Raw genomic sequence first — 25,892 nt, 5'->3', positions numbered from 1 at the left:
TTTACTGTTGTGTAGATGGCAAGAGAGGGCCCAATAGTAGGGAATTAGTTATACAAATTATGATGTCTTCACTGGATAGCGTATAAAAGTGTTGATTGATATTTATTGGTACAGAAGAGTGTTGACAGTTATAATGTTAAGTAACATAAAAAAGCAGGTTACAAAGTATTTTGAAATGATCCCATTTTGTGATTTTCATGAAGTTTGGCGATATACCTATGAAATGATTAGCAGTGCTTATTTTCAGGCGATGAACTTTGTGGTTGCTCGTAAGCATTTTCCTTATGTTTATCTACGTTAACAAATCTTTACCACAATGAAACCAGGATGTGTCGCTTGTTTAATGAGAAAAATGACATACAAAATTATAAATACCTATAATTATAATACATCTACAGAATTGTATATAAATGTATCACCACAGAGGCAAAATCAGGTCTCAGCAACCAGGAAGATTGCTACGCTCTGCAAACGGGCATCCTGTGCCATATAATCTACTGGGTTGGGTACCTAGGAAACAATATGTTCGGTGCCCCGCGCCTCCTCCCCCACAATGAGGTTCAGTTACAACTTGCTCCACGGAACTTACACTGACATGCACCTTAGCTGCAAACCTCTCCAGACCTTTATATTCCCCTCAGATCCCCCCAGCCTTAGGCTCGGAGACCCTGGGTTTTGTCCAGACGTCCCCAGACCACTCTGCTTTGGGAGCTGGGGTCTTATACCTGAAATTCCATAACTCAGCTTGTTTGACTGATCATGAGGAACTGAGGTCATGAACTGTCCTCGTTATCATCTCACACCTGACACTCCAGCCACGTTGAAATTTGTACCGCTGGCGAGCAGCTCACTTGCCTGGCATCCGTCTATGCTGTACCTTCCACCTGGAAGGTTCTTCTTCCTCACTCCACCCGCCCCACCAAATCCGGCTGGCTTAACTCCAAAGGCCGTGTTGCAACGCTCCCCACCCCAGGGAGCCTGCTCTCCCCTCCCCCAAGGACCACGCTCTCTGTTTTGAATTTCTCCTTCCAAGACCCAGGAAACCACCTTGGATCCACGCCACGAGGATGAGCCTCTCTCTCCCTGCTGTCCTTGACCTTTCGTCCTCTTTGCCTCCTTTAATTTCTTATAGACACAAAGGAAGAAAAAAATGTGTGCCAATCCGCTTAAAATGATATTTATTAGTCCACAGATTTCAATGGAGAAAGTCCATTGCTTTTCCCACGAAGTTGTGAGCTTTTGCAGGGACACATCTTCTACTTGCATCTGTGATCACAGAGCCCAGTACACAGTAGGTGCTCAATGTAAGTTTGTTGCATTGAAGCCTAGCATCACGTGATGACATTGGCTGAGGGCTCTGGATGCTGAGAACTCACACATCATCAATCTCAAACCACTGTCTCCTTGAAACGTTGACAGGTGTCTGAGGAGGAAAGGGGGGGGCGGCATCCACCTGCGGGGGTCTCAGCAGCCCAGGCTGCAGCCGAAGCGGCTGCTACTATGTTGTCGCTAAGCTGAGGGGGTGAGTGGAGGGCAGAAGCAGAAGTGCGTCTTAGCCCAGCTCTTGCATCTTAAGTGCTGAGGGCCAGAAAGGGTTCCCTGGCCCCAAAGAGAGGGAGGGTCCTGAGCTTCTGAGTGGAATGAGGCCTGGGTGGGGGAGAGCAACTGCCCCTGTCCCCCTGTCCTCCGGCAAGTCGCCCTAGCACTCTTCCTCTTTGATGTGGTAGACCGTGCCACCCCTGAGGCAGGGTAGCTCCTGGTGAGTCCTCCGAGAGTGGGCCGGCCTCTGAGCCTCGGAGCTTTGGGAACCAGAACCGCCGCCTCCTGACCCGGAATTGCAGCTAGGAGCAGGGCAGGGAGCCAGGCAGGGGTGTGAGCACTGCAGAGGGGAGCATTTGGGGGCCCTTGGGGGCTCCCAAGATTGCTGCTTCTGCTGTGACATCGCTGGGCTAGCAGGTCGAAGCTGGAAGGACAAAGAGCATTCAGTTAGGTCAGGGTCTTGGATGTCTGTCTGTCCTCTCCATGAGTTGTAGCTGTCAACATGGAGCCTGGCACGGACAGCCTGCCAATATCCATCCCGGGAGGGGAGAAATGGGTTTACGAGGGCTAAACCTTAGCGAGTAAAGCATGGTGGGAACTCCCAGGAGACCCACTCACCAACAACCAGGCTAATAATTTACTCTTCTTCTTAAACAGCCCACTTTTCCCAGGCCCCCGTCCACCATGGTCAAGTGTAAAGGAGAACTGAGTCTTTGCTCTTTCTGCTCTGAGTCTCCTAGGTCTGTGTGTGTATTGTCTCTCCTTCTCCGGCCCTCTAGCTTCCAAGGCTTTCTCCCATGTGCCATCACTCAGTTGAGGTTGTTCGCAAGGACCCACTTCCCTTCCCGTCTCCCTGCCCAAACCTCTCCTCCGGGGCTTATCTCCTTACTCCCTGGGAAGAGACAGGAGGGAACAGGGCTGCCTTAGCAGCGTCTAAGGAAGGGACATCCAAGTGTCTCCCCACCCAGAAGGAGCCTCACCCTAGAGAAAGATGCGTGGACAAGTCACCACCCCAGGAGGAGTCTGGAGGCCTGTGGGGCCGGGAAGGAAGAGGCCTTTTATACATCCTCCAGGGGAAGCCTCCAGGCTACTTATTATTGGAAGGCAGCCATGGAGTGGGTTATCTATCCGGATATTTCACAATTCCCAAGGCTGGATTCCTCAGCTACACACAGCTGGGATGTGGGTCAAAGGGATTCGCATGCGAGTGAGTGCCCAGAAGGCTGGGGCCTGCAGACGGGCCTGAGTGGACGTGGGTATGACCAAGTCCAGATTACATTCCTGGAGGGCTGAGTGGGGAAATGCCTGCTGTTGAGTCCTGTCTAGGATTGGAGGGGGAGGACCAGGTTCAATACCACTCAAGTCTGAGGAAGACCCTGCTCGTCCACCCCCCACATCCACCTCAGTGTCATTCCCTCCGCGGAGACTTGCCTGGTCTCCCGGCCACATCCGATCCCTCCCATCTCTGGACTCCATAGACGCATACCTCTCGCAGGTTTTATTGTTGCTGCCATATTAAGGTGACCTAAATACTTGTCTTATCTCTATTAAACAGCTCTCTAATGACAGGGGCCTTCTCTTTATCACTTCTGCATTCCTAGGGCCTGATACTGTCCCCCGTGTCAAGAAGACGCTCATTAATATTTGTCGAATGAAACAATCTATGTGCCATTAGAATAGATGTTGTGTTTGGGGAACACAAAAAAAAATGGGAGGGAAACAAAATCCTACTCGTTTCTGTTCTGTGGATCGCGACGCCTCGTGGTCACCTTCCCTTACCTAAGCCCTTTCCGAACACCCTTTCCTAAATAGTGCAGAGAAATCTGTGGGTGGACCTCACCTTACACAACAGGCTGAGACTTGGGTGGAGAGTAAACCATTCATAAGCTCTGCTAGCTCTTCAATGCAAAAGGGGAGTTGTCTGTGTTATTATCAGGGGACCCCAAGAAAAAGCCTCCCACAGTGAAAAGTGTTCCATGGCCTTTCCTGAAAATTGGTATCAGCACGTGTTGGCGATGCTTGGCGTGGGAACACTCTCATCTGACGCTTCCGCCTGAGAATCGCTGCTGATGTAACCCGGCTAAGGCAAAGGCACTAATGACATTCCCTGGTGGTGGGGACCGTGTCTCGCCCGCCTCTGTGCCCCAAGGCCTGGCACACAGCAGGGACTCAGGGAAGAGTTGAGTAAAAGAAACAGATGAGAAATTACAAGGGGAATTCTGATGGTAAGAGTAGTCTGCAAAGGCCTCAGATTGTACACAGGACAGAGGCAGCAGGGGTGGGTGTGAGATGCGGAATACGCACCGCACCAGGGTGGAAAGCAGGCCGAGGCCACAAGAAGGGCACCTGTGAGAGCCCCACATGCAGCCGGGCAGGATTATCCGGGCTTACCTGCTTCCCCTGAAGTTCCCAGGGGAAGGTAGGCTTTGACGTGCAGTTTGGATGAAGGGAGAGCAGAGAGAGAATGGTATGAAACCCATCACCCCGTGAGAACAGGGCCCTGGAGAGAGCACCTGATTTATGGGCCCTCGGAGATCAGACCCCTCTTCCATCACATCCTTCTCCTCCTTCCTTCTTCCGTTTCCTCATCCTCTTCTCCTCCCCATCAGGCACCAGAAATAACGCGAACTCCTCCTTAGAAAGTCTGCACGTACACTAAGCATTGGTGGGAGGCAATGTGACGCAGGTCTCAATATGCCTGTTGTTTCTTTTCCCCACCCAGACCTGCACCACATCCAGCCACGTTCCCAAGACCGCACGTATCACACATGCATTTCCTTCATGTTAACTGTCCACCCCCTGCTCCCAGTACTTAGGGGCTGATGGTTCTTTCTGGAGGCTCTGCCCCGGGCAAACGAAGCTTCCTGCTTCCTCTCCAGCAGCCCGGACCACTACTTGTAACTGTGCCCACAGAAGTCTCTTGCCCCAGTCGTTTTCAGTATGAAGACTTTCCTTACAGACAGGATGGTGTTGGGGACATCTCCACCAGGGTGGCACTTTCAGTGGAGGAGACTGGCATCTGGTTTTGATCATCCCCTAAACTCAGCCTCCTCGAGGTCCCTGAGCTGTCCTGTCCCCCAGCTAGACTCCCAAGTCCAACCAGTTCCAGGGCAGGACCCCAGAAATGCAGTGTTCTCCATCTCTCTCCCCCCGGCTCACACTGCATCTATGAGTATTCTGTGATTTGATATTCATTAAGCACCTAGTACATCCGGGATACAAGAAGCAATACCAGCCCCAATCACAAGAAGCAGGAAGAGCGCCATCTCATGGTTCAAAGCTGTCACTCTCGAGCTAAGGTAGACACATTCATTCATAGATCACACAGGAGAGGAAGTAAGGGAAAGACAGACACAGAGAGGCAGGCTAATTCTGGCTCTAGAGAGAGAATGGAACTAGTCAGCTGAAATCTACAAGATTGGAATGATAGCATTTTAAGTGATGTGGCTGCCATTATTATTAGCGTTCTCTCCTGGTCTGGGGACAGGAGCCTATCCCTGAGAATCACCTGTCACTTCTCATTCTTAGTGCCTCTCTGTGATCCTGTTCTCTCTCTCTCTCTCTCTCTCTCTCTCTCTCTCTCTCTCTCTCTCTCTCTCTCTCATCTTACTGTCTGTCTCTTTCTTTTTGTGCTGGTTCCTCGTCTGAGAATACCCACCCCTTCTTCTCTTTGCCTTTGGAAAATCTATCGTCCAAGGACCAATCTTAATCTCATGTCACCTGTAATGGGTTCCCTGACAATGCCTGACCGAGAAAAAATTCCAGGATATGTATTGTTTGTCATATGTATAACTTATTATCATGCACAATTTTTTCTTTTTTGTGTGTGTGTGAGATTGTAAGCATTTCAAGCGTGGGGCAGTGTCTCATATATCTTCTATCTCCTTTTAATGTATGCAATGGTTCATGGCATATACTGGTTATTTGTTTTTTTTTTAAAATCCCTGTCACCAACATTTGCAGAAAACAGCTTACAGACTGCTTTCTAAATGGTATGTCCTGGGTTGATTAATTCCAGAGGAATATGTCAGGTCGTGACAAAGCTAAACACAGTGAGGTGGGGCTGTGCGCTTCCCACTGCGGACACCGGAACTCCGTTTCCTGAATACTATGAGATGTCTGTTCAGATCGTGCCAAAGAGTTTCATGTGGAGGGAGTGTTAGGAAAATCCATAGCATCACACCCACAGGTACTTCTTATTTCAGAACTCAGCCATGCTCATGTGTTCCTAGGAAGAAGGCCTAAGAGATATTGTGGTCCTTGCTTTTTCCTCCAGGTAGGACTATAGCCAAACCATCAATTAGCCTGACTTCTACCCAAAGCTATAATAGCTTGTTAACCAAGACCTTTGGGTCTAAATGCATGGTTTTCATTTCAATAGAAGAAATTGTCACTAGCAAAGGATGGGCTGAGTACAGCTCTTTCTTCATCAAAGGGGACAGTCTATTTGTTCTCCATCTCTCACCATCCAAAGGAAGAAGAGGAGAAGCTTCTGAAATTTAGAAGAAAAGAGTTAAACATGGGCCTAGAGTTTAGGTAGTACACACTCCTCATAAAATAACTTTAAGAATAAATTATAAAATAAATCTGTAATACATAAAATGCAGAGTCTTTTGAAGCTTAAAAAAAAGAACTAAACTAAACTAAACCTTAAGGGACAACTAATGACAGCATGAAGACACCTTGCATCCTATTCCAGCAAAGCAACTATAATGTTTGAAAGTTATTTTGAAAAAATAAAACATTTCAAATAGTTATAAATTGTCTTAAGGGTATACAGCAAATTAAATAACTTTTATTCAAGAAAATCTACTAAATCTCAGTCAACACAGCAAGAGTCTGTGACCCTGGAATCGTAACTGGTTCCCTCCCCGAACCTTTCCAGCTCAGAGTGATGGTAGCTTCACTCCAGGAAGGTGTGACCAAAAGAGGGAGCTACTAATTCCCCTCGCTCCAAGCCAGGGGCTGTGGTATCTTCCTGGGAGTCTTTGTACATCACCTCCAGCTCTGTGTCGCAGAGGCTAAATTCCAGGGGAGGGTAGCCAAGAGGTTGGGGGCTTCCTTCTTCCACCCAGACCCCACTTGTGAGACACACCATGACTCTGCCTCAGGCGTAGCAGGCCTAGAATACTGGGACCCTGAACACCTGTGCCCCAGCCGACGTGTAGGGTAGAGGTTCCACGTGGAAGAGGCAGTCCGAGAAGGTTAGCGGTTGCCACCCAGTACCGTGCCCTGTTCATGAAGCAGGGGTGTCACTCCAAGAAAAGCAGAGACCATTCCCATCCCCAGCTTCAGAGCAGTGACTCAGAGATTTTGACCGGGCAAAGAGGTCGAAAGAACAGACAACTCTGACGTTCTCACCAAAGGAACCAATTTTATTCAGAGCAGAGTTTGGGGAAGTTCAAGCCTAATGACACCCTGGAAAATAAGGGCGACTTTGTCGGTAAAGCAATTAAGAAGAGGCTGCTGACCCATGAAAGCCGTATGTTAACCTGGAGAACAGCTAGTTCACCACAGAAAACCAGGGAAAGTGGGGGCTAAGTAGAGCTCTCCTGGTTCAGAACAAACCTCAAAGACTGGCCTCAAAAACTACCCCTGCAAAGGGGCCTGGATCTAACTGCATCAGATTATGGAACAATTTATATCCCAGAATATTATGAAAAGCAACAGAACATAAGCCAGCAATCAGGGGAACCTGACTGTCAGGTGTGATATCAGCAGGGGCAGACAGCTTAACAGAGAAATCATCAGAAAAAGAGACAACCCCAAAAGGCTCTGGTAAAACTATCCAGGGTGACCATGTGCACCCCCAAGGCTGGGCCCTCTGAGGGGTGACATCCCAGGCTTCACACTTCAGGGGAAATAGAGCACACGAGAATAGTGCCTCCAAATCACTCAACAAATAAACAAGCAAACAACAACCCAGGGGGAGAGGAGGGGAAAGGATCACTATTCCTTGTTGCTATAATACATTATCCGAAATGACAATTTTTCAACAAAAAACATACAAGACATGTAAACAAGCAAGAAAGAATGACTCATACACAGGAAAATTAGCGACAGAAACACCCTTTGAGACGACACAGAAATGGAACTTAAGTGGATTTCAAAGCAGCCATTATAACTATATTTAAAGAATTAAAGGAAGCCATGCTTAAGGAGTAAAGGAAGGTGTTATAACATCTTATCAAATACAGAATGTCAATAAAATGATAGAAATTATTTTTTTAAAAAAACTGGATGGAAATTCTAGAGCTGAAAAATACAATAAATGAAATGAAAAATTTACTAGAGGGGCTCAACAGTATATTTGAACTGGCAGAAGAGAGAATCAGCAAACTTGTGATAGCTGAATAGACATTATGCAATCTGAAGAATGGAGAGAAAAAAAAATGATGCAACGTGAACAGAGCCTTAGAAAATTGTAGGATACCTGTAAGTTCACCAACACATGTTTAATGTGAGTACCAAAAGGAAAACAGAGAGAGAAAGAGAGAGAGAGGGAGAAACAGAAAAAATATTAAAAATAATGGCTGAAAATTCCCCAAATTTGATGAAACACAACTATACATTCAGAAAAATCAACTCAACGCAGGATAAATACAAAGAAATCCACATCTAAACACAGCCTAGTAAAAGTGCTGAAAGAAATGGATGAAGAGAAACTCTTGAAAACAGCAAGAGAGAAATGACCCATCACTTACAAGGGACCCTAATGACAACAGCTGATTTTTCATGAAAACAAAAACCAAAAAACTGAAGGCCAGAAGAAAGACATGGGAATGGCATTTTCAAAATGCTGAAAAGCAAAAAAAAAAAAAAAAAAAAAAAAAGCCTGGCTCAAGGATACACGTAAAGATCAATGGAAGATAATTGAGAATACAGAAATAAACCCATGAATGTGTGATCAATTGACTTTTGGCAAGGTGTCAAGGTATTTCACTGAGAAAACAATAGTTGTTTCAACAAATAGTATTAGGGCATGAATGTCCACATCTGAAAAACATAACATTAAAAAAAGTGCTCAAATGCATCAAGAACGTAAGTGAGGGGTCAGAGCTATTAATACAAAACTCTTAGAAGAAAATATACAAGAAAAGCTCCATGACCTTTAGGGAAGCCCTGTCTCTGCTTTCAGGGAACTCTAGTCTGAGATAGACATAAGGTACCTATCCTTAGGAAGCATCCAGTCTTAGGGGAGAGAGCGACCCCCTGACCTGGGAGTACACCTGGGCTCAACTGGAACATGCCACTTCTGGGGGATGTAGGATCCATTTGTCCGAGAATTCCTATTTTGATAGAATGGTGGTACATTGGCCAGCAATCCTCTCCATATTTGTTAGTATGGTAGCTGACTTTTTTGGAGGGGGTCCCCCAATATATGTAGTGCTTGAGCTCCCTCTTATTACTGAAACCAAAGGAGATATATCCCTCTTCTAGCTTCCTGCAGTAGCTCCTTGGATGATCTCTCACAGGACTTTGAATCTTGAGGGACTTACTAAAGACACAGGGACATCTAGAGGTCATAATAATCGCAGCAGTCGTGAGGTGAGAACTGCCCAATTCCTGTGATGTGTTCCTACTCTCTGGTCCACCAGACACCTGAGTTTTTCCATGAATTAAAATATAAATGCAAAATATTGGCCATTTATCCAGTTCACGTTAAGATCATCAAGGCATAATAACGCAAAGAAAACTAATGATTAAATCTCATGTGACATTTGTGATTGAAAAAATTTTGATGAAAAAGCAAGACTTCTTTACAAAGTAAGGAGATGAAATATGTGACCTGAAAAGGTGGACTTGGGACTCAGAAAGAGAAAAGGGAGACATTCCTGACTTTTTGTTTGTTTGTTTCTGATTCTTTTCTTATGGATTTAATTTTTTTATGGTCTTTGCTACACGCTATATGAATGTTTCTAGTAGAATTAACTAAGATTCGTGGTCTGTTTGCAGAATGTTATGTACACGTCTCTAAACAAATTTTTTTACTGAAGGAGAAATCTGGGGGGAGTTGGGCAGTATCACAAAGCAAAAGAGGGGGAGACCCATGAAGGATGGGGTACACATCTGTCTCCCTGTCTTGGCCCGGGTCTGGGTTGGACCTGAAGAAAGCCCAAGTCCAAAGCACGGTGTTACAAGAGGCACAGGAAGTGGCAGAGGCATACAGAAGTCACCTGAGAATCCGTGTCAGAGAAGGAGGCAAAGCCGCTCTTCCCTCCCACCCTCCATGTCCGGCCACACGGCGAGCACAGACTTTATTGCCAAGCTATCCAGGCAGTGTGAGCATGGACGCTGGTGGCAAGAGTATTGGGACACAAGCAGGCAAGGAAGAGTCTACAACAGGACTAGTGAGCACATTCTTGGTTTTATTATTTTGTTTGCGACTGCAGGCGGCAAGAAGATTAGCTGGGGAGTGAGTCAGAGCCCGTGGTTTTGAAATCCCAGGACAGATGATAAAACTGATGGAAGAGGTCAGCAGACAGGTTTTTGGGAGAAGATTCAGGCTTCTGCATCCCAGGCAGAGGGACTCGCTAGGCCAGAGATTGGAACCTTCACTGGGACATCTCAGCCACTCAGGCGAGCCCAGCTACAGCAGGAAGAGGAGGAAGGATTTGGCCATTTGCTGTCCCCACGTCTGCTCTTCTTGGCTCAGGGTCCACTTCAGCAGCATGAGCCTCCAGAGGCCTGACCACTGCCCCCTCCGCAGCAGCTGGAGCCCCCGCCACAACAGCTGGAGCTCCCCCCATCACAGCAGCCGGAGCTCTGTGGCTCGCAGCAGTCAGAGCTCCGGTGTCTGTTGCGGTGGGACCTGTGGCGCCTGTGGTGGCTCAGGCAACAGCCCCCATGCCCAGAGCTGCCCCCATGCCCGGAGCTGCAGCAGCCCCCATGCCCAGAGCTACAGCAGCCCCCGGAGCTGACACTGCAGCAGGAAGAGACTGGAGGGCACTTTGGGGGACACTTTGGGGGGCATTTTGGGGCGGGGCACGGAGGACACTTGGGAAGGCACTTGGGAGGCGGCTGGCACTGCTGCTGGTTCTGCTGGCAGGACATGTCGGCGGGGAAGGCGGGCGTTCAGGAGCTGAGGGAGAATCAGACAGCAAGTCAGCGCCCGACACACACACAGGCCCCCCTGCCCCTTCCTGTCCTTTCAGCATCTTTACTGCTATGTACATTTAAATAACCTCGTTAGGATATCAGTAAGAGGTAACACGTCCTTGCCAATCTTGTCCTTTCTAATATCTCACCAAGGAAGGTGCACAGTCTCCCATTTGAACCTCACTTGACCCTTTCAAAATAAGAAGAAATCACCACCAGCTGGAAAATTGAGGCCAAACGATGTTAAGACAGTGAAAAACAATGTTTTCACTGATGTCATCGAAATATTGACATTGTTCTATAAAGAGTAATTTAGAACTGAAACATTTCCTTTATGGAAAAAAATTTTCCTGTTAGGAAACACCCTAAATAGTTTTGTATTTAGATACTCACAAGACCAGTAGAGAGAGACCTGGCTGGCTCGCTTTCCTCAACAGGGAGCTGGCAGATCCCTTGACCCACAGCCTGCGCCTCTGACCTCAGACATATCCCCTTGTACACTCACAGCTTGGCTTAGAGATTATTACACTTCTTGTGCTTTTTCCCACCCTGAAGCTTTAAAATGTACTCCCCGGCCCTGTCCCATATCATGTGTGCAACAATCCCCCCAAATGCCTCTGATCTGCACCTTGTTTTGAGAATTGCTGTCCCCAAGTCATAGCTCGCTGAGGACGCTTGGTATCTTAAAGGACAACGTCCTTTCTGAAGCCTCTGGGAGACCAGAGCGGCCTGGTCTCCTTCCGTCACCCGTGGGCCCTCTCAGCGGACGGAGCCTTCACTACAGCCTGCTGCTCTTGCTGTCTTCCTGCCGGCCCTGGCCCTTCCTTCTGAGCCTGCCCCTCTCTAATTATATGGACCCAGATCCCCCGGCCCCACCTGCCTGCCCTCCTGCCCTGGCCTGAGCTCCCTCCGTGGAAAGCCCTGCCCTGTCCCCAGTGGACACTTACCGAGTACAAAGCAGCACAGGGTCTGTCACCACCTCAGGAGGGAGTGGATGGAGGTGCTGTGGCTCAAGGCCCTTTTATCTGGTCCTGGGCTCTGCCCCAGGCTGTGAGACAGGGCCTGGGCACGAGGGCACCGCCTGCTGCCACCCACATGGTCCTGTGACCTGTGACCGTGTGATGACTGGCACCTGCCCTGCCTTCCTCCATGGGCTCAGGAAGGACATCCCCACCAGCAGTGCCACCTCAATCTCCTTACAGTTTCCTGGTCCTCATACCTGCCTCATGCAGGTTGGCCTCCCAAGCCCTCCTGTCCTATTGCCCGGATGGTCTGCTTTGAACTAAGACAAACAGAAACTTCTAAATGCCTCGCTGGTACCACAGCCGTCCTGGCAGAGCGTGTGTGTATGTCTGTACCATCCGGTTAAAAGCCTGGATCAGGAGGGACACACATCTGGGACAGAGTCCAAGTTCTGCAACTGATTCGCTGTGTGATCTGGTGAAAATCACCCTGTTTTTCTCCTCCTCAATTTTTTTGCAACTTTGAAAGAGGTGATAAAAATTACTCTCAACAGTGTTGTGAGTGTCAACAGAATCATGGAAGGAAAAGGTCTAGAAAAGGTCCTGTAACACGGGACCCTCCTAGGGGAACTATGCATCGGTAATTAAACAGGAGTGGATTTGTTTAGATCACGGTTACTTTCTTGGAGAGTTATATCTGACTTTTGCAATGACCGTGTTTGTAACTGAGGTCTTCCATACACTTTCATATAACGATCTCTGCCGGCATTGCCTGGCACCGTAGAACGAGAATTTGTTCCCAGGGCTCTTCCACACGGGAGGAGGGTGAGGCATGGAGCAGAGAGGGGGACAGAGATGAGACAGTGGGAGCGTCAAGCCTGGGGCACAGGAGCTCCGGGGTCCAGCGGGCTGGAGGACCTTAGGGAACAGGACGGTTGGCATTCAGTAGGCAGCGCCAGTGTCACTGCATGTTCCTACGTGGACACAAGGGTTCCTTGAAGGGATTTGGGGTTCTTTCTGTATTTGTAGGAGATTAAGATAAAGTCTAATGTCAATTTAGTATGTAGTAGGTACTCCTTACATGTTTGGAAGGCGACATTATAAAAAAGAACTAAAGCAACTAATTGGATGAAAGCAAATGAGAGCTAGGAGTCATTATGAAAGAGAGTCCTCCCTCCAGAAGTGTCTAAAATAAGAGTCTGGAATAAGATGTGGATTGACTCAATAACACCTCTGTCCAGGTCACAGTGGGCAGGAGAACCAATCTCGTGAGTGTACGTTAGGACGTCTACGTGTGTGCTTTAGACTGCTTATATATAAAGGATTATGTGTGTAAATACATGTAAACATAGACAGATCCATAGATCTCCGGACATAGGTCCAGATATAGAAAAGTCCATCTTTTCTATGACTCAGCATCAGATACCTCAAGGGGCATGGCCTCCCCTGAAGTCCCACTGCCGCCCATCTGTGTGTTTTGTCCCTGATTCTAACCTTCACTGGGATCCAAAAGTGTTCTCTCTCCGCCAGCCTCCACTCCAGAAATCAGTATCCCTGAGCTTTCAGGAAGTCCCACCAGGGCTCCACCGGAAGTTCAGGACCAACGTCAGCACGTGTGACTGACATCTGAGGCTCTGTGCACAGGACTCTGCTCAACTTCCTCCGTTTCTGTTCTGCTTCCCAAGTGGCCCTGGCCTGTAGCTGTGAACGTGTCTCTCCTACCCGACGCCTCTGCTTTATTCCATGATCTTTTCCTTTCTGAGGCCAACAGTTCCAATCCTACTCAATCCATTATCCCTATGTGACATAGCTTACCAATGAGATTCTAGTAAACCCTTGACAGCACAGCTGGTGCCTTATTCTTCTTCCCCATCAGCAACTGGTACAAGGTTATGCCCACAAGGGAGGCTTACAGATGTTTAAAATCCTTTCACTTCATTAGCACTGACTGTACAGTTTCCAAATAGCTATTCCTGGAGACTCATACGAGACCAGGCTCTGACATGGGCACAGGGAGGTGTGGTGGCCACATCACCCTGCAGAGACCTGCCACTATCTCGCCAGGGTATGGCATTTGCTCGGGTGGTTCCTTAGTGATGGGGCCTGGCCAGGATGCCCGTGCCTTGGCTCACACAGGAGCGCAGCTCCTGACTCCTAGAAGGATGGGGTGAAGAGGTCACCGGGTCCACACCTCAGCCCCAAGGCAGGGAGCACCCGAATTATCAATCTGCTTGGACTTCGCTGGTGGATCAGCAGAGTGGTCATGACCATGGCACTTGGGCTGACCCTTTGGCTGTGGATATTAGTTATCAATGGCCTTGGGACCATTCAAAAACAGTTTTGACTTGCAAAGGTTTTCTGAGGTCACCTATTCACCCAAGGGGCCTATCTCTACATCGTCATTGTGTCATCTTCTCAGGACACTGGGGGTCACTGCTGAAATCTTATGGGAAATACTTCCCACAGAATGAATTTTGCTCTGTATCCTCCCACTCGCCTTCCTTCAGGGCTATGTACTAACACATTAATGAATTTCAGGGGTTTTTTCTACTCCCTGCAAATTTTGCTTTTAATTATAAAATATTAAACAATACTCTAAAAGGAATAGAAAATATAGATGATTGTTGCTTAATTATTAAGTAGGGGAAGGTATTTTAAGAATGTCACAAATCTCATAATAGATTAAAAAAAGAATAGACAAATTACATAAGAATTAATTTTAATAGTGCATAAAGTATCACATAGCAATAAATTAATATTTCAAATATATAAACCCATCTTATACATTCAAAAATAAGTAAACACACAAAAACATCTCACTGGGTTATGTTCCTCCAAAATCCAAACAGGCCCACGGGGGAGGTGCTTTGCCTGATCTTTGCTTGTAGGCGGCTTAGAGGCACCAGCTTCTCCTTCACAGCAGAAAGGATGTCTCCACACGCTCCACACCACTGGGCCCTAGAAATTTCCCTGACGGAGAAGGCCCCTGGGTTTGGGTCCGAGTCATCTTCTTCCCTGTGACACGCCGAGGTCTTCTCATAAGTCTAGAGTCGTTGCTTCTTCTTGCTCATGAAAGGCAGTCAGCGTGACACCCCTGATGGCATGGAGCGGTGTGATGCCGGGTAGAGGGAAAGACGTCAGGATTCCTGAGAACTCACGATGACAGAGGGCAGGAGAGTGGGTCTACCCGAGAGAGGACAGGGAGGGTGGATTGCGGGCCTTCTCAGCCAGAACCAAGAGCTCCTGGTGGGTTTTCCTAACAGGTGTGCAGAAAAGTACACTTTCCAGACAGTAGTTTCATGCCAGTACCAGGAGGTGTGCTAACTTGTTCACCAATGAGACCACACCGGGTACAGGAGCTGCAAGTGGAGTCACCAACGATCCAGCTTACCACACCTGCTGTCATTCTCCCCGCTCCATCTGTCTTCTGCACAGGCCGAGCGCTGAGTGGGGTGGTGATGTGGTGGGATCACCATCCCCCCATCCTTCACGTCCTTCTCGGTAGCACTGATCTCTGCAAGCCCTCCTGGAATGTGGTTTGAATTTGACGTAGTATTTCCTAGGTAGAGGCGGTTCTGGTGGCTTCCACTTGACCTCTCCCACCATAATGGCCCTCATCCCCCAGGGCAGAGAAACACTGTGGCCGTTCTGCCAGTTTGGGTATGTCGGTGCCAAATCTGCTTTCCAGAACTTGGGAAATGACCGGAGGTGGGGTCAGGACCCACTGGGGCCACTGTGAGATAGACTTGAGCTAAAACCCCACTGACCGCCTGACCTCCGTAAGCCCCTACCTGGCCAAATAAGGTGCAAAGTGATGTGTTAAGTCACTGGAATCAGTGTCAGTTCAGACCTGATTAGCCCCCCAGAGTCTGATTATTTCCTTTTCTCCAGGGCAGCTCCCCTGGTAAAAGCCCATAGGCCCCATAGGGGAACATTGAGGGAAAGAGGAGCAGTATAACTTTTTGCTAGAATATCGGGGTTCTTCCACAAGGGGACCGAGCCTCCCCTTCATTTAAGAAGTTCGGGGTCTGGCAACTGACTGAGGGGCCCTAATTCTGTTTTGATGACTCAGAGCTTTGTTCACTTGGCTCTTCCACTTGTACATATCAAACAAGAATTTAGGAGACTCTCCATCTATTTCTCTCGCAAGGACACCGTGATCACCTAGCCAGAGCCATAGCTGTCTGTGAGTCACAAGGCTACGGTTAGTACCTGGACACTGCTGCCCCTCACAGCTACCACACCCACTGTGCCTTTGGGGACTAAGTGCCACCGCTCGTCCCTGCCAGCCTGCCATCCAGTTAGCCCTGTTGCATTAAGGTTTCCCAGTTCTGTGTCAGGAGATCCCACTGGAATTCATGACTGAAGAGGGGAGCAATCACCGAGCTCTTCAGGGATGCTGGGGCTCCCCTCACAAATTCATTTCTCGTGGTCATAGTGAAAGGTGAGTCCTCGGGACCCTTCCAAGGTCAGTGAGCACATGTGAAACGGTAAGTCCGCTCTAGCATGCCAGTAACCGTAAGCCTTTGGATGCCTTCCTGCATAGCATTCCAGGCAGTTCTGCTATTTCAGCTGCATTTAGTGTAGACCACCGTTTGGTCCATGTCTCAGCCAACCAACCCGACAGTTAGAACCCTGTCTAACCCCCAACCTATAACATTAAGTCTAGAATATCTGCTCTGTGGGCCTAATAGCAATAAATCTGGCCTTCCAACTTGCTGTCCCTTCCACAATTATCCCACGCCCTTCATAGCCATTCCACACATTTTCCCCGGGTTCATGTCTGTATAAACTGGAGAAAATCACGTAGCTTTTCTGCAGTGTAGTACACCTGTTCATGGGTCACACCTTGTATCAGCCCTAGTGGTGTGTACGTGACTGGAGTGCACTTATTTGTCTAGAAGCAAAGAGAGCTGGTGGGGGTGGGTCCTGCAGAGAACCAGCCGTGTCTGGCCGGGCAACTACCTCAGGGGAGACTATTAGTTTCCTCAGGCTGGGTTCACCTCCTCAAGTGGGGCTGCTTCTCTTGGCACAAAAACAAAATAATGGGCAGGATTTGCCAATTCAATGGACCAGCTTGATCAGCCTCTTCCCAAATGTGCCCACTCCAATTTTCAGGATCCAGCAAATGAGACAATTACACATCATTGAGGCAAGACATCAGCTCTAAAACTCGGCACCACTTCTGTGTGGGTCCCTGCACTAATGCACCGTCGAATCTGGTCAAGAAGAACCATCAGACAAACCCAAGTGGGGGACATTCTACAAAAGCAAACGGGCTCTTAACAATGTTGACGCCATGAAAGACCAACTGTCGGAAGGACTGTCACAGATACGTAGGAGGAGACGAATGGATCCCGGCAGCTAAGTGCAGTGTCAGGGCCTGTATGGATTCTGAACCAATGAAAACGTGTTGTTACAAGGGACGTTAGTGGCACAAGTGGCAACTTTGAACAAGGCCTGTAGATATGAGGCCTCAGGGGAACCAGGAATTGAGGACACAGCAGGAGAAAAGGTGACATAAGTAGGAATAAAGATCAGGCAAGAACAGGGGATGCAGATTTTCAGTTTATTGGTTCACATCAGGCTGGCGTGTGCTCCACCGACCAGCTGTGGAGGCGCAGGGTCCGTGCTCCGGGGTTCCCGGGGCAGCCACACACGGGCCTATGCGGAAGGCGGTCAGGCGATGGTTTGGGGTGATTTGGTCCCCTGGTCACCAGGACACAGGGATGGTGTGGACCAGAGCTCAGAGGCCTCACCCAGAACTCTCAGCAACAGGGAGGCCCAGCAGGGGGAGAGGAGGAAGAGGAGGGATTTGGCCATTTGCTGCCCCCACGTGTGCTCTTCCTGCTCAGGGTCCACTTCAGCAGCACGAGCCTCCAGAGGCCTGACCACTGCCCCCTCCGCAGCAGCTGGAGCCCCCGCCACAGCAGCTGGAGCTCCCCCCATCACAGCAGCCGGAGCTCTGTGGCTCGCAGCAGTCAGAGCTCCGGTGTCTGTTGCGGTGGGACCTGTGGCGCCTGTGGTGGCTCAGGCAGCAGCCCCCATGCCCAGAACTGCAGCAGCTCCCATGCCCAGAGCTGCAGCAGCCCCCAGAGCTGACACTGCAGCAGGAAGAGACTGGAGGGCACTTTGGGGGACACTTTGGGGGGCATTTTGGGGCAGGGCACGGAGGACACTTGGGAAGGCACTTGGGAGGCGGCTGGCACTGCTGCTGGTTCTGCTGGCAGGACATGTCGGCAGGGATGGCGGGCGTTCAGGAGCTGAGGGATAGTCAGACAGCAAGTCAGTGCCCGACACACACAGGGGCCGCCCTCCCCTTCCTGTCCTTTCAGCATCATTCTAACCCCTTCATTTTGAACTGTTGCAATGGAGGCTTAGATAATTAAACACTGGAAGTTTCGTTATTTCTAATTGTTGCTCAAATGCTCTTATATCCTCTCTTTTGAAGTAATGTTCTCATGAATCTTTTTTATCTGATAATCAGAAAACTGAGGCTGCAAGATGTTAAGAAAATGTCAAATCAAACATCTCCTAGGTAGAGACAATCTAATGCAATTATAGCACAAGAATCCTTGAAACCATCTAGGGAGCAGTTTAGAAATGAAATCATTTCTTTGGGAAAACAGTATTCCGTCTTGGGGAATTTTCTGGATATTCTCGCCCTTTAGGGCACAGAAGTTCACAATGGCAAAGGAAGTTGGGGACGACCTGCGAGAATATCCAATGTATTCTGGGACTTGCTCCTTGTTCTCTGACCCAGTCCGGGGCTCTGGAGTTTTCAGCAGGCTCTCACCTCAGACTGATTCCTCAGCACCCAGGTTTGAGTCATGTCTGCTGAACTCTGCAGACCCACTAATCTCTGTGCTTAAACCAAGGCCATCAGCCGTGATTTCCCCTGTACCGGCTGAGAACCACTGTTCCCATCTCAACTTTTGTGGGAGGGACAGTTATGTTTCCAAAGGTTAATTTCCCTTTTGGAACACAGTTACAAGTAATACGGTGGTCAGTGTGCAAATCCCTCGGACCAGAGACCCAACAGGAGCGGCTGGGTTTGGTGTCTCTAGAGGACGGAGTCACAATTACACAACCGCTCCTCTCTTGTCCCCAGCCTGTCCTCACTGGCCCCTCCTGCAGTCTTCCAGAGACTTCTTCTTTTGCCAGTAAGGAAGCAGCCTGCTCTCAGGGGCCCTAGCCCCACCAGCACTCTCCCCACACACTCTGCAAAGACCCCTCCCCGCCTGCCGTCCTGCCCTGGCCTGAGCTCCCTCCTGGAAGGCCCTGCCCCGTCCCCAGTGGACACTTACCAGGTACAAAGCAGCACAGGGTCTGTCACCACCTCAGGAGGGAGTGGATGGAGGTGCTGTGGCCCGAGGCCCTTTTATCTGGTCCTGGGCTCTGCCTCAGCCTGTGAGACAGGGCCTGGGCATGAGGGCACCACCTCCTGCCACCCACATTGTCCTGTGACAGGTGATGGCTGGCAGCTGCTCCCTGACTCCCTCCACGGGCTCGGGGCAGCTGCTCCTGGCTAGGAAATACCTGCTTAAAATGGGGGACTGTGGTGGTTAAAATGGACAGCACCGTTCCCAGAGTCCTCTGCTCCCTCGTTTTCTATGAAAGGTGGCTCTCTTCACGGCCCTCTATTCACACTCACCCCGGTCACACAACTCTTCCTGTCCTTACCCCCTAGATATTGATTTTCCATCTGGACTTTTGAATCTAGATGGCTTGGTGTGAAAATCTACATGTCTGAGGTGTGTGTGTGTGTGTGTGTGTGTATTTGTGTATAACACACTGCTTGACAAAAGAGGCCTTGGAGACCTCAGCTTCCTTCCATTGGCTCAGGAAGGCTGCTCCTGGCTAGAAACAGGGCTGCTAGAAATGGGGGTGGGGTGGGAAAATTTCTACCACCATTTCCACCTCGTCCTCCGTGGGGGGTACCTGCTTGGAGGGCTCTCACCTCTCATTCTTGGAAGCCCCCACACCCCCAGAAGTACCTTTCTTGCCTCCCAACTATTTAATGACTATAACCTATAGTTTTAAAAGAATTCCTGTATATTTTATTTATGTACTGGTACCCCTGACACAACATATAGTGGGTGTGGTTTCAATTCTGTAGAAATGGCATTATTTCTGAGGTACTCAGCTGGAATTTGCTCTTTTCCTTAGCATAATTTTTGTGAGTTATTCAGGTTGATCTGTGTAGCTATACTTTACTCATGTTTACAACGGTGTAGTGTCCATCTTATGAGCCCGGCGTGATTTTGTTAGCCTTTCGCTTTTTTGAGGGGCACTGTAGTTGTTTGCACTTTCTCCTGTATACACATGGTAGCTATGGAAATTTCCATGCGTGTCTGCTTGCATATATGCTGGAGAGGCTCTAGGTTAAATACCTGTAAATGGCCTGTTGAATTTTAGATCATGCTCATCTTTCCACATTGGCCTTACCAATTTCTGTTTCCACTTGTGGTATATAAGCATCACTCTTCCCGCACACTGTTGCTGAACTGAAACCAGGGCCGCTTGTTGCGTGTGAATCGGTCTGTCCTGGTAGTTTTAATGTGTGTTTCCTGCTTAGCAATGATCCTGTTTGTTGGCCACTTGGGCTTCCCCGAATTGTTCTTATTTAAGAATGATTTTGTTTTCTATTTGTCTCTTTTTGCTGGGATCTGTAAGTGTTCTTTACATATTCTGGTGACTAATGCACTATTATTGAGTTGTGTATATCTTGTCCCGGTAAATTATTTTCTTGTTTGTTTTTTATTGGTGTTATTTGATAAACAGGTGTTTTATTTTTACCATAGCTACATTTCTGCAATATTACATTGTTTGCACCTCATGTGATTTAAGAAACAACAACCGTTCATGAGCGCAGAAATCTATTCTTTTCTGTTTTTGTTAAGAAGTTGTAAAAACATCCTTTCTTTTAAAAATTAAGTTGTTATTCAACCTAAAAAGGAATTTTTGTACATTTTTAAATATTTTTTAACATTTTTCCAAATAGATAAGCAGATATATCCTTATCATAATCAAATATTTTATTTTCCTCACCAATTTAAATATCTCTTCAGTCAATAACCGAGTTTCCATATTTATGTAGGTATATAATTGGACGAATAATTCTTTTTATTGCCACTTTCTCTGTCCCTGTGAGACTATCCTGCTGCCTTAATTACTATAGTTGTATAATCAATTATGGTATCTAATCACACAGGTTCCATAATTTTGTCTCCTCCTTAAAACTGTCTTGGTGATTACTAGACCTTTGTTCTTTCATAGAAACTTTAAAGTCAGCTTGTTATTTACCACAAATTAAAATAAAGAAAAATGAAACAAAACATCATTAGAATTTTGATGAACATTTTATTGAATACACATGCGTTAATTTGTGAAGAATTGTTAAATTTTGTAATTTTCTTTTTCATCCATACATGAGTATAGTATGTCTATTCATTTTGATATTTTGTAATGCCTTTCAATAAAGTCTTCTCATTTTATCGAAAAGATTTTACACTACAATTATATTTTAGGTATTATATGTATTTTATGCTATTTTAAATAGCAATTTTTAAATTATGTTTTTGAATTAGTTATTGCTGGTCAATATAAGTCAGACTTAAACTGTATTCTGATCTTATATCTTGCAACTTTTCTAACTTTTACTATTATTTTAATTTCCTGTAGTGATCATTTTTATGTGTATGATTTTCTTTATCAAATCTTTTCTTTTTAGGTTATATTCTTAGAAGTTCAATTGCTGTATAAAGAAGTATGCTAATCTAAAATTTTTAACTTGTTTACACAACAATCATTATTTATTGGAAAATGAATCACTAAATTCCCATTCAAATGGTTATGTGTATATTTCCAATAACAAAAGACCCATTTCTGAGCACCTTCAGCAAAACTGAGTTTTGTAATCCATTTTAAGTCTTTTTTGGTTCTGCATAAAGGGGTAAATCTGAAAGACCTCATCCCTGAAAAGCAATCCTTTATTTTATTTTATTTTATTTTACTTTATTTTATATGTAATTCTTTGGTTATTTGTATATGCACAACATGAAACAATAAATTTCAAAATTTGTTGGTCATTTGTATTTCTTTCTAAGTTATTCATGTGCTTTGCCCATTAGTTTGTAGATAGGTTTGTTTATTTTCTATAAAATTCTAAGAACTTACGGTTTATTATGAATTTTAATTCTATTACTGACTTGTGTATTTTATTTTTCCTCAGCTCATTATTTCTTTTCCATCTTTTTTATGATGCTTTCTACCATAAAGATCTTTTTCTATGTGGTGAAATTTATCAATATTTTTTTACCATGCTTAAACTATTTGACCCAACTACTTATAACGAAAGAATTAGGTACATATTCCAGTAATTTTGGAGTATTAATTTGTTGTTGTTACTCTAAACAGAGACTTGTGGTGCTGGCTCTGGGGCAAAGCATAAAATTCACTGGATCTGAATTAAGTCTCACCAGGTCTCAGCATTTTCCCCTCCTATGTCCTGAGATGATGCGATCCTGATGACATAAAAAACATACCTGTTCAGAAAATCAATCCTTTGCTACTGCACATTGTTTAGATTAAAATGGTACCCAAGCCACTGAGCTTTAACGGCAGTCCTCAGGACATTACATCATGCCACCATGCTATCGTCCACACCCATGTCAGGTTAACTGGCGGTCGGTGCTGCTTCTCGTGGCAGCAGAACTATGCCCAGAATAGCTGTTGAGTCTTATCATCCTTGGAATGAGTGAGCTGGGCTCCTGAACCAGAGCTACCAAGGGCACTGAGTAATCAATATCTTGACTATACGCTCATTGAATATGCTCTATGAAACAGCATGAGCCATACCCAGGCAGTTCGGTGGCAGATTTCTGCAGGGTGACAAGCCCGATGCATTGTAATGTCACTATCTCAGAGTGAGGCGTCTGATCGTGATGGCCTAAGTCATACTCAACGTGAAGTTAATGCTACTGTTAATGAATAGATTTTTAAATTGATTATCTGTTGAATGCACAGCCCTCTATTAGGAGCGGCTGATGGATACAGATATATAAGACACATGCTAGGGATTCAAGAAGAGTTTATTCTAAGTGTATTCAAGAGAAAAGACTCATAACAGATATCACAACAAGTTATAGTTGAACAGCACTGTTTTTTAAATGCCTTGATCATGGAATAAAGCATGGACGTTTCACAGGAAGGAGCAAATTCAAAGCAGTGAAAATCAACCGTTTAGTCTTAAAAAGATTTCTAAAGGGAGGTAGCAAGGCCTAACCTGGAGATGCAACAGGGAGTTATATTGCACAGGCCTCACACGTCAGACAATAGAGACTAAAGCTCATCGTGGACCCAGTGGGGACCCCAGGATGAAACTCCCTTAATGATATGGGGCAATTATTCCTGGGGTTGAGGGATGGAAACCCCAATGAGGAGTAGAACAAAGGAAAAATAAGGCCGATGAGAGGCAGAGCAATTTAAGGAAAGCCAGACACAGGTGAAATCAAATGCTGAGAGAAACATGGTAACGTGTGTGTGTGTGTGTGTGTGTGTGTGTGTGTGTGTGTGTGTGTATTTAATCTCTCCCATAGTCTCTGTAATATCTCTGAGTAGAAGTATACACAAGTACACACACACATATCTCTATCACATAATAATAGGATTCATGCTGCACAAACGACCTAGATACTATCAAATCAACATCAGGGGTCAGGGAATTCAGGGGTTAGGGAAGTTCAGAGTTCTTCCCCAATCCTGGAGGGAAGTGGTCTCTGTTCACCGATCGTCCTAGCTGTAATTCTCCGTCACCTGATCACTTAGTTTATGAGTTAATGACTGCAGTGCCATAGAGGTGGCTCATTATCTACTTACTATCCGCCTAGATGTGAACTGTTGTCCTTCTTAATTTCCTAAAAATGGGGAAAATCTCAATATTCCCTTCAAAAAAAACCTGTGTTCATACGGATAACCGAATTGAGGCCCTAAGAGACTGAGAGTTGAAAGAGTGGCTCATAAAACAGAAAGAGACAAAGAAACCATCTGAAGCATTAGACACTGTAAGTTTTTTTAAAAAATGAACATGTTGGCATTTTTTTTTTTAGAGAATAGAGAATGTTATAATTCTCTGCCAGAAATGTCCTCTGCGTTAGCTCACTGACTCTCACAATACTCTTGGAGAGTTATTTTCACATCATCTCCACTGAAGACAGACAAACTGAGAACAAGAAGGATGTGAAATTTTTCACAAGATCATACAACTAATAGGTGACAAAACAAAGGTTCTCTTTTAGGTCTGACTTTTTAACCAGGGTTTTAATGGTTATAATACATAAACATACACATAGGCACACACGCACACACACACACTCACATTCACATAGAAGATAATAAAGAGTTGGAGATTCTATGAAACTTGTTTTAAATTAGATTGCACAGAGCCATTGAATTAAGATTTGGGAGGCCAGGTTGGGAACTCAAACTCCAAAATAAACCAAGGCAGGTATTCTCTAGTGAAAGACAGATAGGAAATGATTGTAGGATTTTTTTCTCTCCTGCTTACATTTCTTTTTCGTATTTTCTCTTTATTATGATTTTCTTTTATTTAAATTTATTTTTGAACTACAGTTGACATTCAATATTATATTCATTTCAGTTGTACAGCATTGTGGTTAGACATTGATACAACTTATGAAGTGATCCCCTGATAAGTCTAGGACCCACCTGGCACCACACATAGTCACTACAATATTATTGACTATATTCCCTAAGTTGTATTTTACACCCCATGGCTATTTTGTAATGGCCAATTTGTATTTCTTAATCCTTTCACCTTTTTCACCCATTCCCCCCACCCACATCCCTCCCATCTGGCAACCATTAATTTGTTCTCTTGTATCTATGAGTCTGTTTCCGTTTTGCTTGTTCATTTATGTTGTTTTTAAAATTCCACGTATAAGTGAAATCATATGGCATTTGTCCTTCTCTGTCTGGTTTATTTTACTTAGCATAATACCTTCCAGGTCCATCCACGTTGTCGCAAATGTAAGATTTCATTCTTTTTTAATGGCCGAGTAATATTCCTTTCTATATGTACCACATCTTCTCTATCCAATCACCTATCGATGGACACTTATGTTGCTTCCATCTCTTGGCTGTTGTAAATAATGCTGCAATGAGCATAGGGGTGCATATATCTTTCCTAATTAGTGTTTTAGATTTCTTTGGATAAGTCCCCAGAAGTGGAATTGCTGGGTCATATGTTAGTCCAGGAGAAGCTGTCCTAGGTCCCCTAGAGGGAGTCAGGGAGCAGCTGTCAGTCATCACACAGTCACAGGTCACAGGACCATGTGGGTGGCAGGAGGCGGTGCCCTCATGCCCAGGCCCTGTCTCACAGGCTGGGGCAGAGCCCAGGACCAGATAAAAGGGCCTCGGGCCACAGCACCTCCATCCACTCCCTCCTGAGGTGGTGACAGATCCTTTCTTGCTTTGTACCCGGTAAGTGTCCACTGGGGATGGGACAGGGCCTTCCGGGAGGGAGCTCAGTCCAGGGCAGGAGGGCAGGCGGGTGGGGCAGGGAGTGTTGGAAGCCATGAGGGTAGAGGGAGAGAGGTCTGAGGAAGACTGAAGAAGGACGTGCATGGGGAGTGGGCCAACAGGACCACGAGGGAGAAGTGGATGGCCGTGCCTTTGTGCTGGACCGAATGCCAGAGGGAACTGAGGCCCTGACCATGAGCCTCTTCTAGAACAGTTGTCATGAGGGGGCTTCACCTTTGAGAGTAAAATTACAACGCTCCTTGCAAAAATGAGCTGGAGATAGCAGTTCTCAACCCATAGAGAAAGAGCTAAGCAGAGGCTCCTTTGGGGCTTGATAAAACCCACATATCTGTGGATCTGAAATGGAATTGGGATTCTGTTTAAGAAGACAGACACAAGAAGGTGAGAATCACTGAGCCCAGATGTTAGGGGGAGAACGTGGGGTGCTGAGAATGGCAGGGCATTAGACTGGAGCCAGGAGTGCAAATCCCCTTCATAAGCAAAGATACTGTGGATTAGCTTCAGTAATGAACTTGGTTGTGAGACCAGCCGGCCTTGCAGACCATTTACAATCTGCGTATTTAAGTCTCTACAAAGGAAAATTACCTAGGAAGTTACAATCATTAATTTCCTTTTTTTTTTTAAAGAGAATATTTACATTCTGAACCGGTTTCGTCACTGGGAAGTTTCAGGGTTCTGGTATACACGACCAAAGAAATAACCTCCTTCATTACTAGATATTTAGTTGTG

General features: G+C 46.4%; 1 protein-coding gene across 1 annotated transcript; it reads right to left on the bottom strand.

Moving 5' to 3' along the window:
- Window positions 1–1,172: 1,172 nt before the first annotated feature.
- Window positions 1,173–2,571, bottom strand: LCE6A (late cornified envelope 6A). The gene is made up of 2 exons (XM_088799746.1): window positions 2,520–2,571; window positions 1,173–1,963 (listed from the first exon to the last, which is right to left on the bottom strand). Exon 2 carries the CDS (start codon window positions 1,940–1,942, stop codon window positions 1,700–1,702), a length of 243 nt encoding a protein of 80 aa, XP_088655872.1. The 5' UTR covers window positions 1,943–1,963; window positions 2,520–2,571; the 3' UTR covers window positions 1,173–1,699.
- Window positions 2,572–25,892: the final 23,321 nt, after the last annotated feature.

The sequence above is a fragment of the Rhinolophus sinicus genome, chromosome 7, assembly GCF_057876585.1.
Source record: "Rhinolophus sinicus isolate RSI-liver-muscle chromosome 7, RSI-T2T, whole genome shotgun sequence".
NCBI lineage: Eukaryota > Metazoa > Chordata > Mammalia > Chiroptera > Rhinolophidae > Rhinolophus > Rhinolophus sinicus.
Note: the sequence above shows the minus strand (reverse complement) of the source record. Positions and strands in the feature narration are given on the sequence as shown.

Bases quoted from the DNA above. Each gene is read 5' to 3' on its own strand.
- LCE6A (XM_088799746.1), bottom strand. From the start codon at position 1,942: ATGTCACAGCAGAAGCAGCAATCTTGGGAGCCCCCAAGGGCCCCCAAA.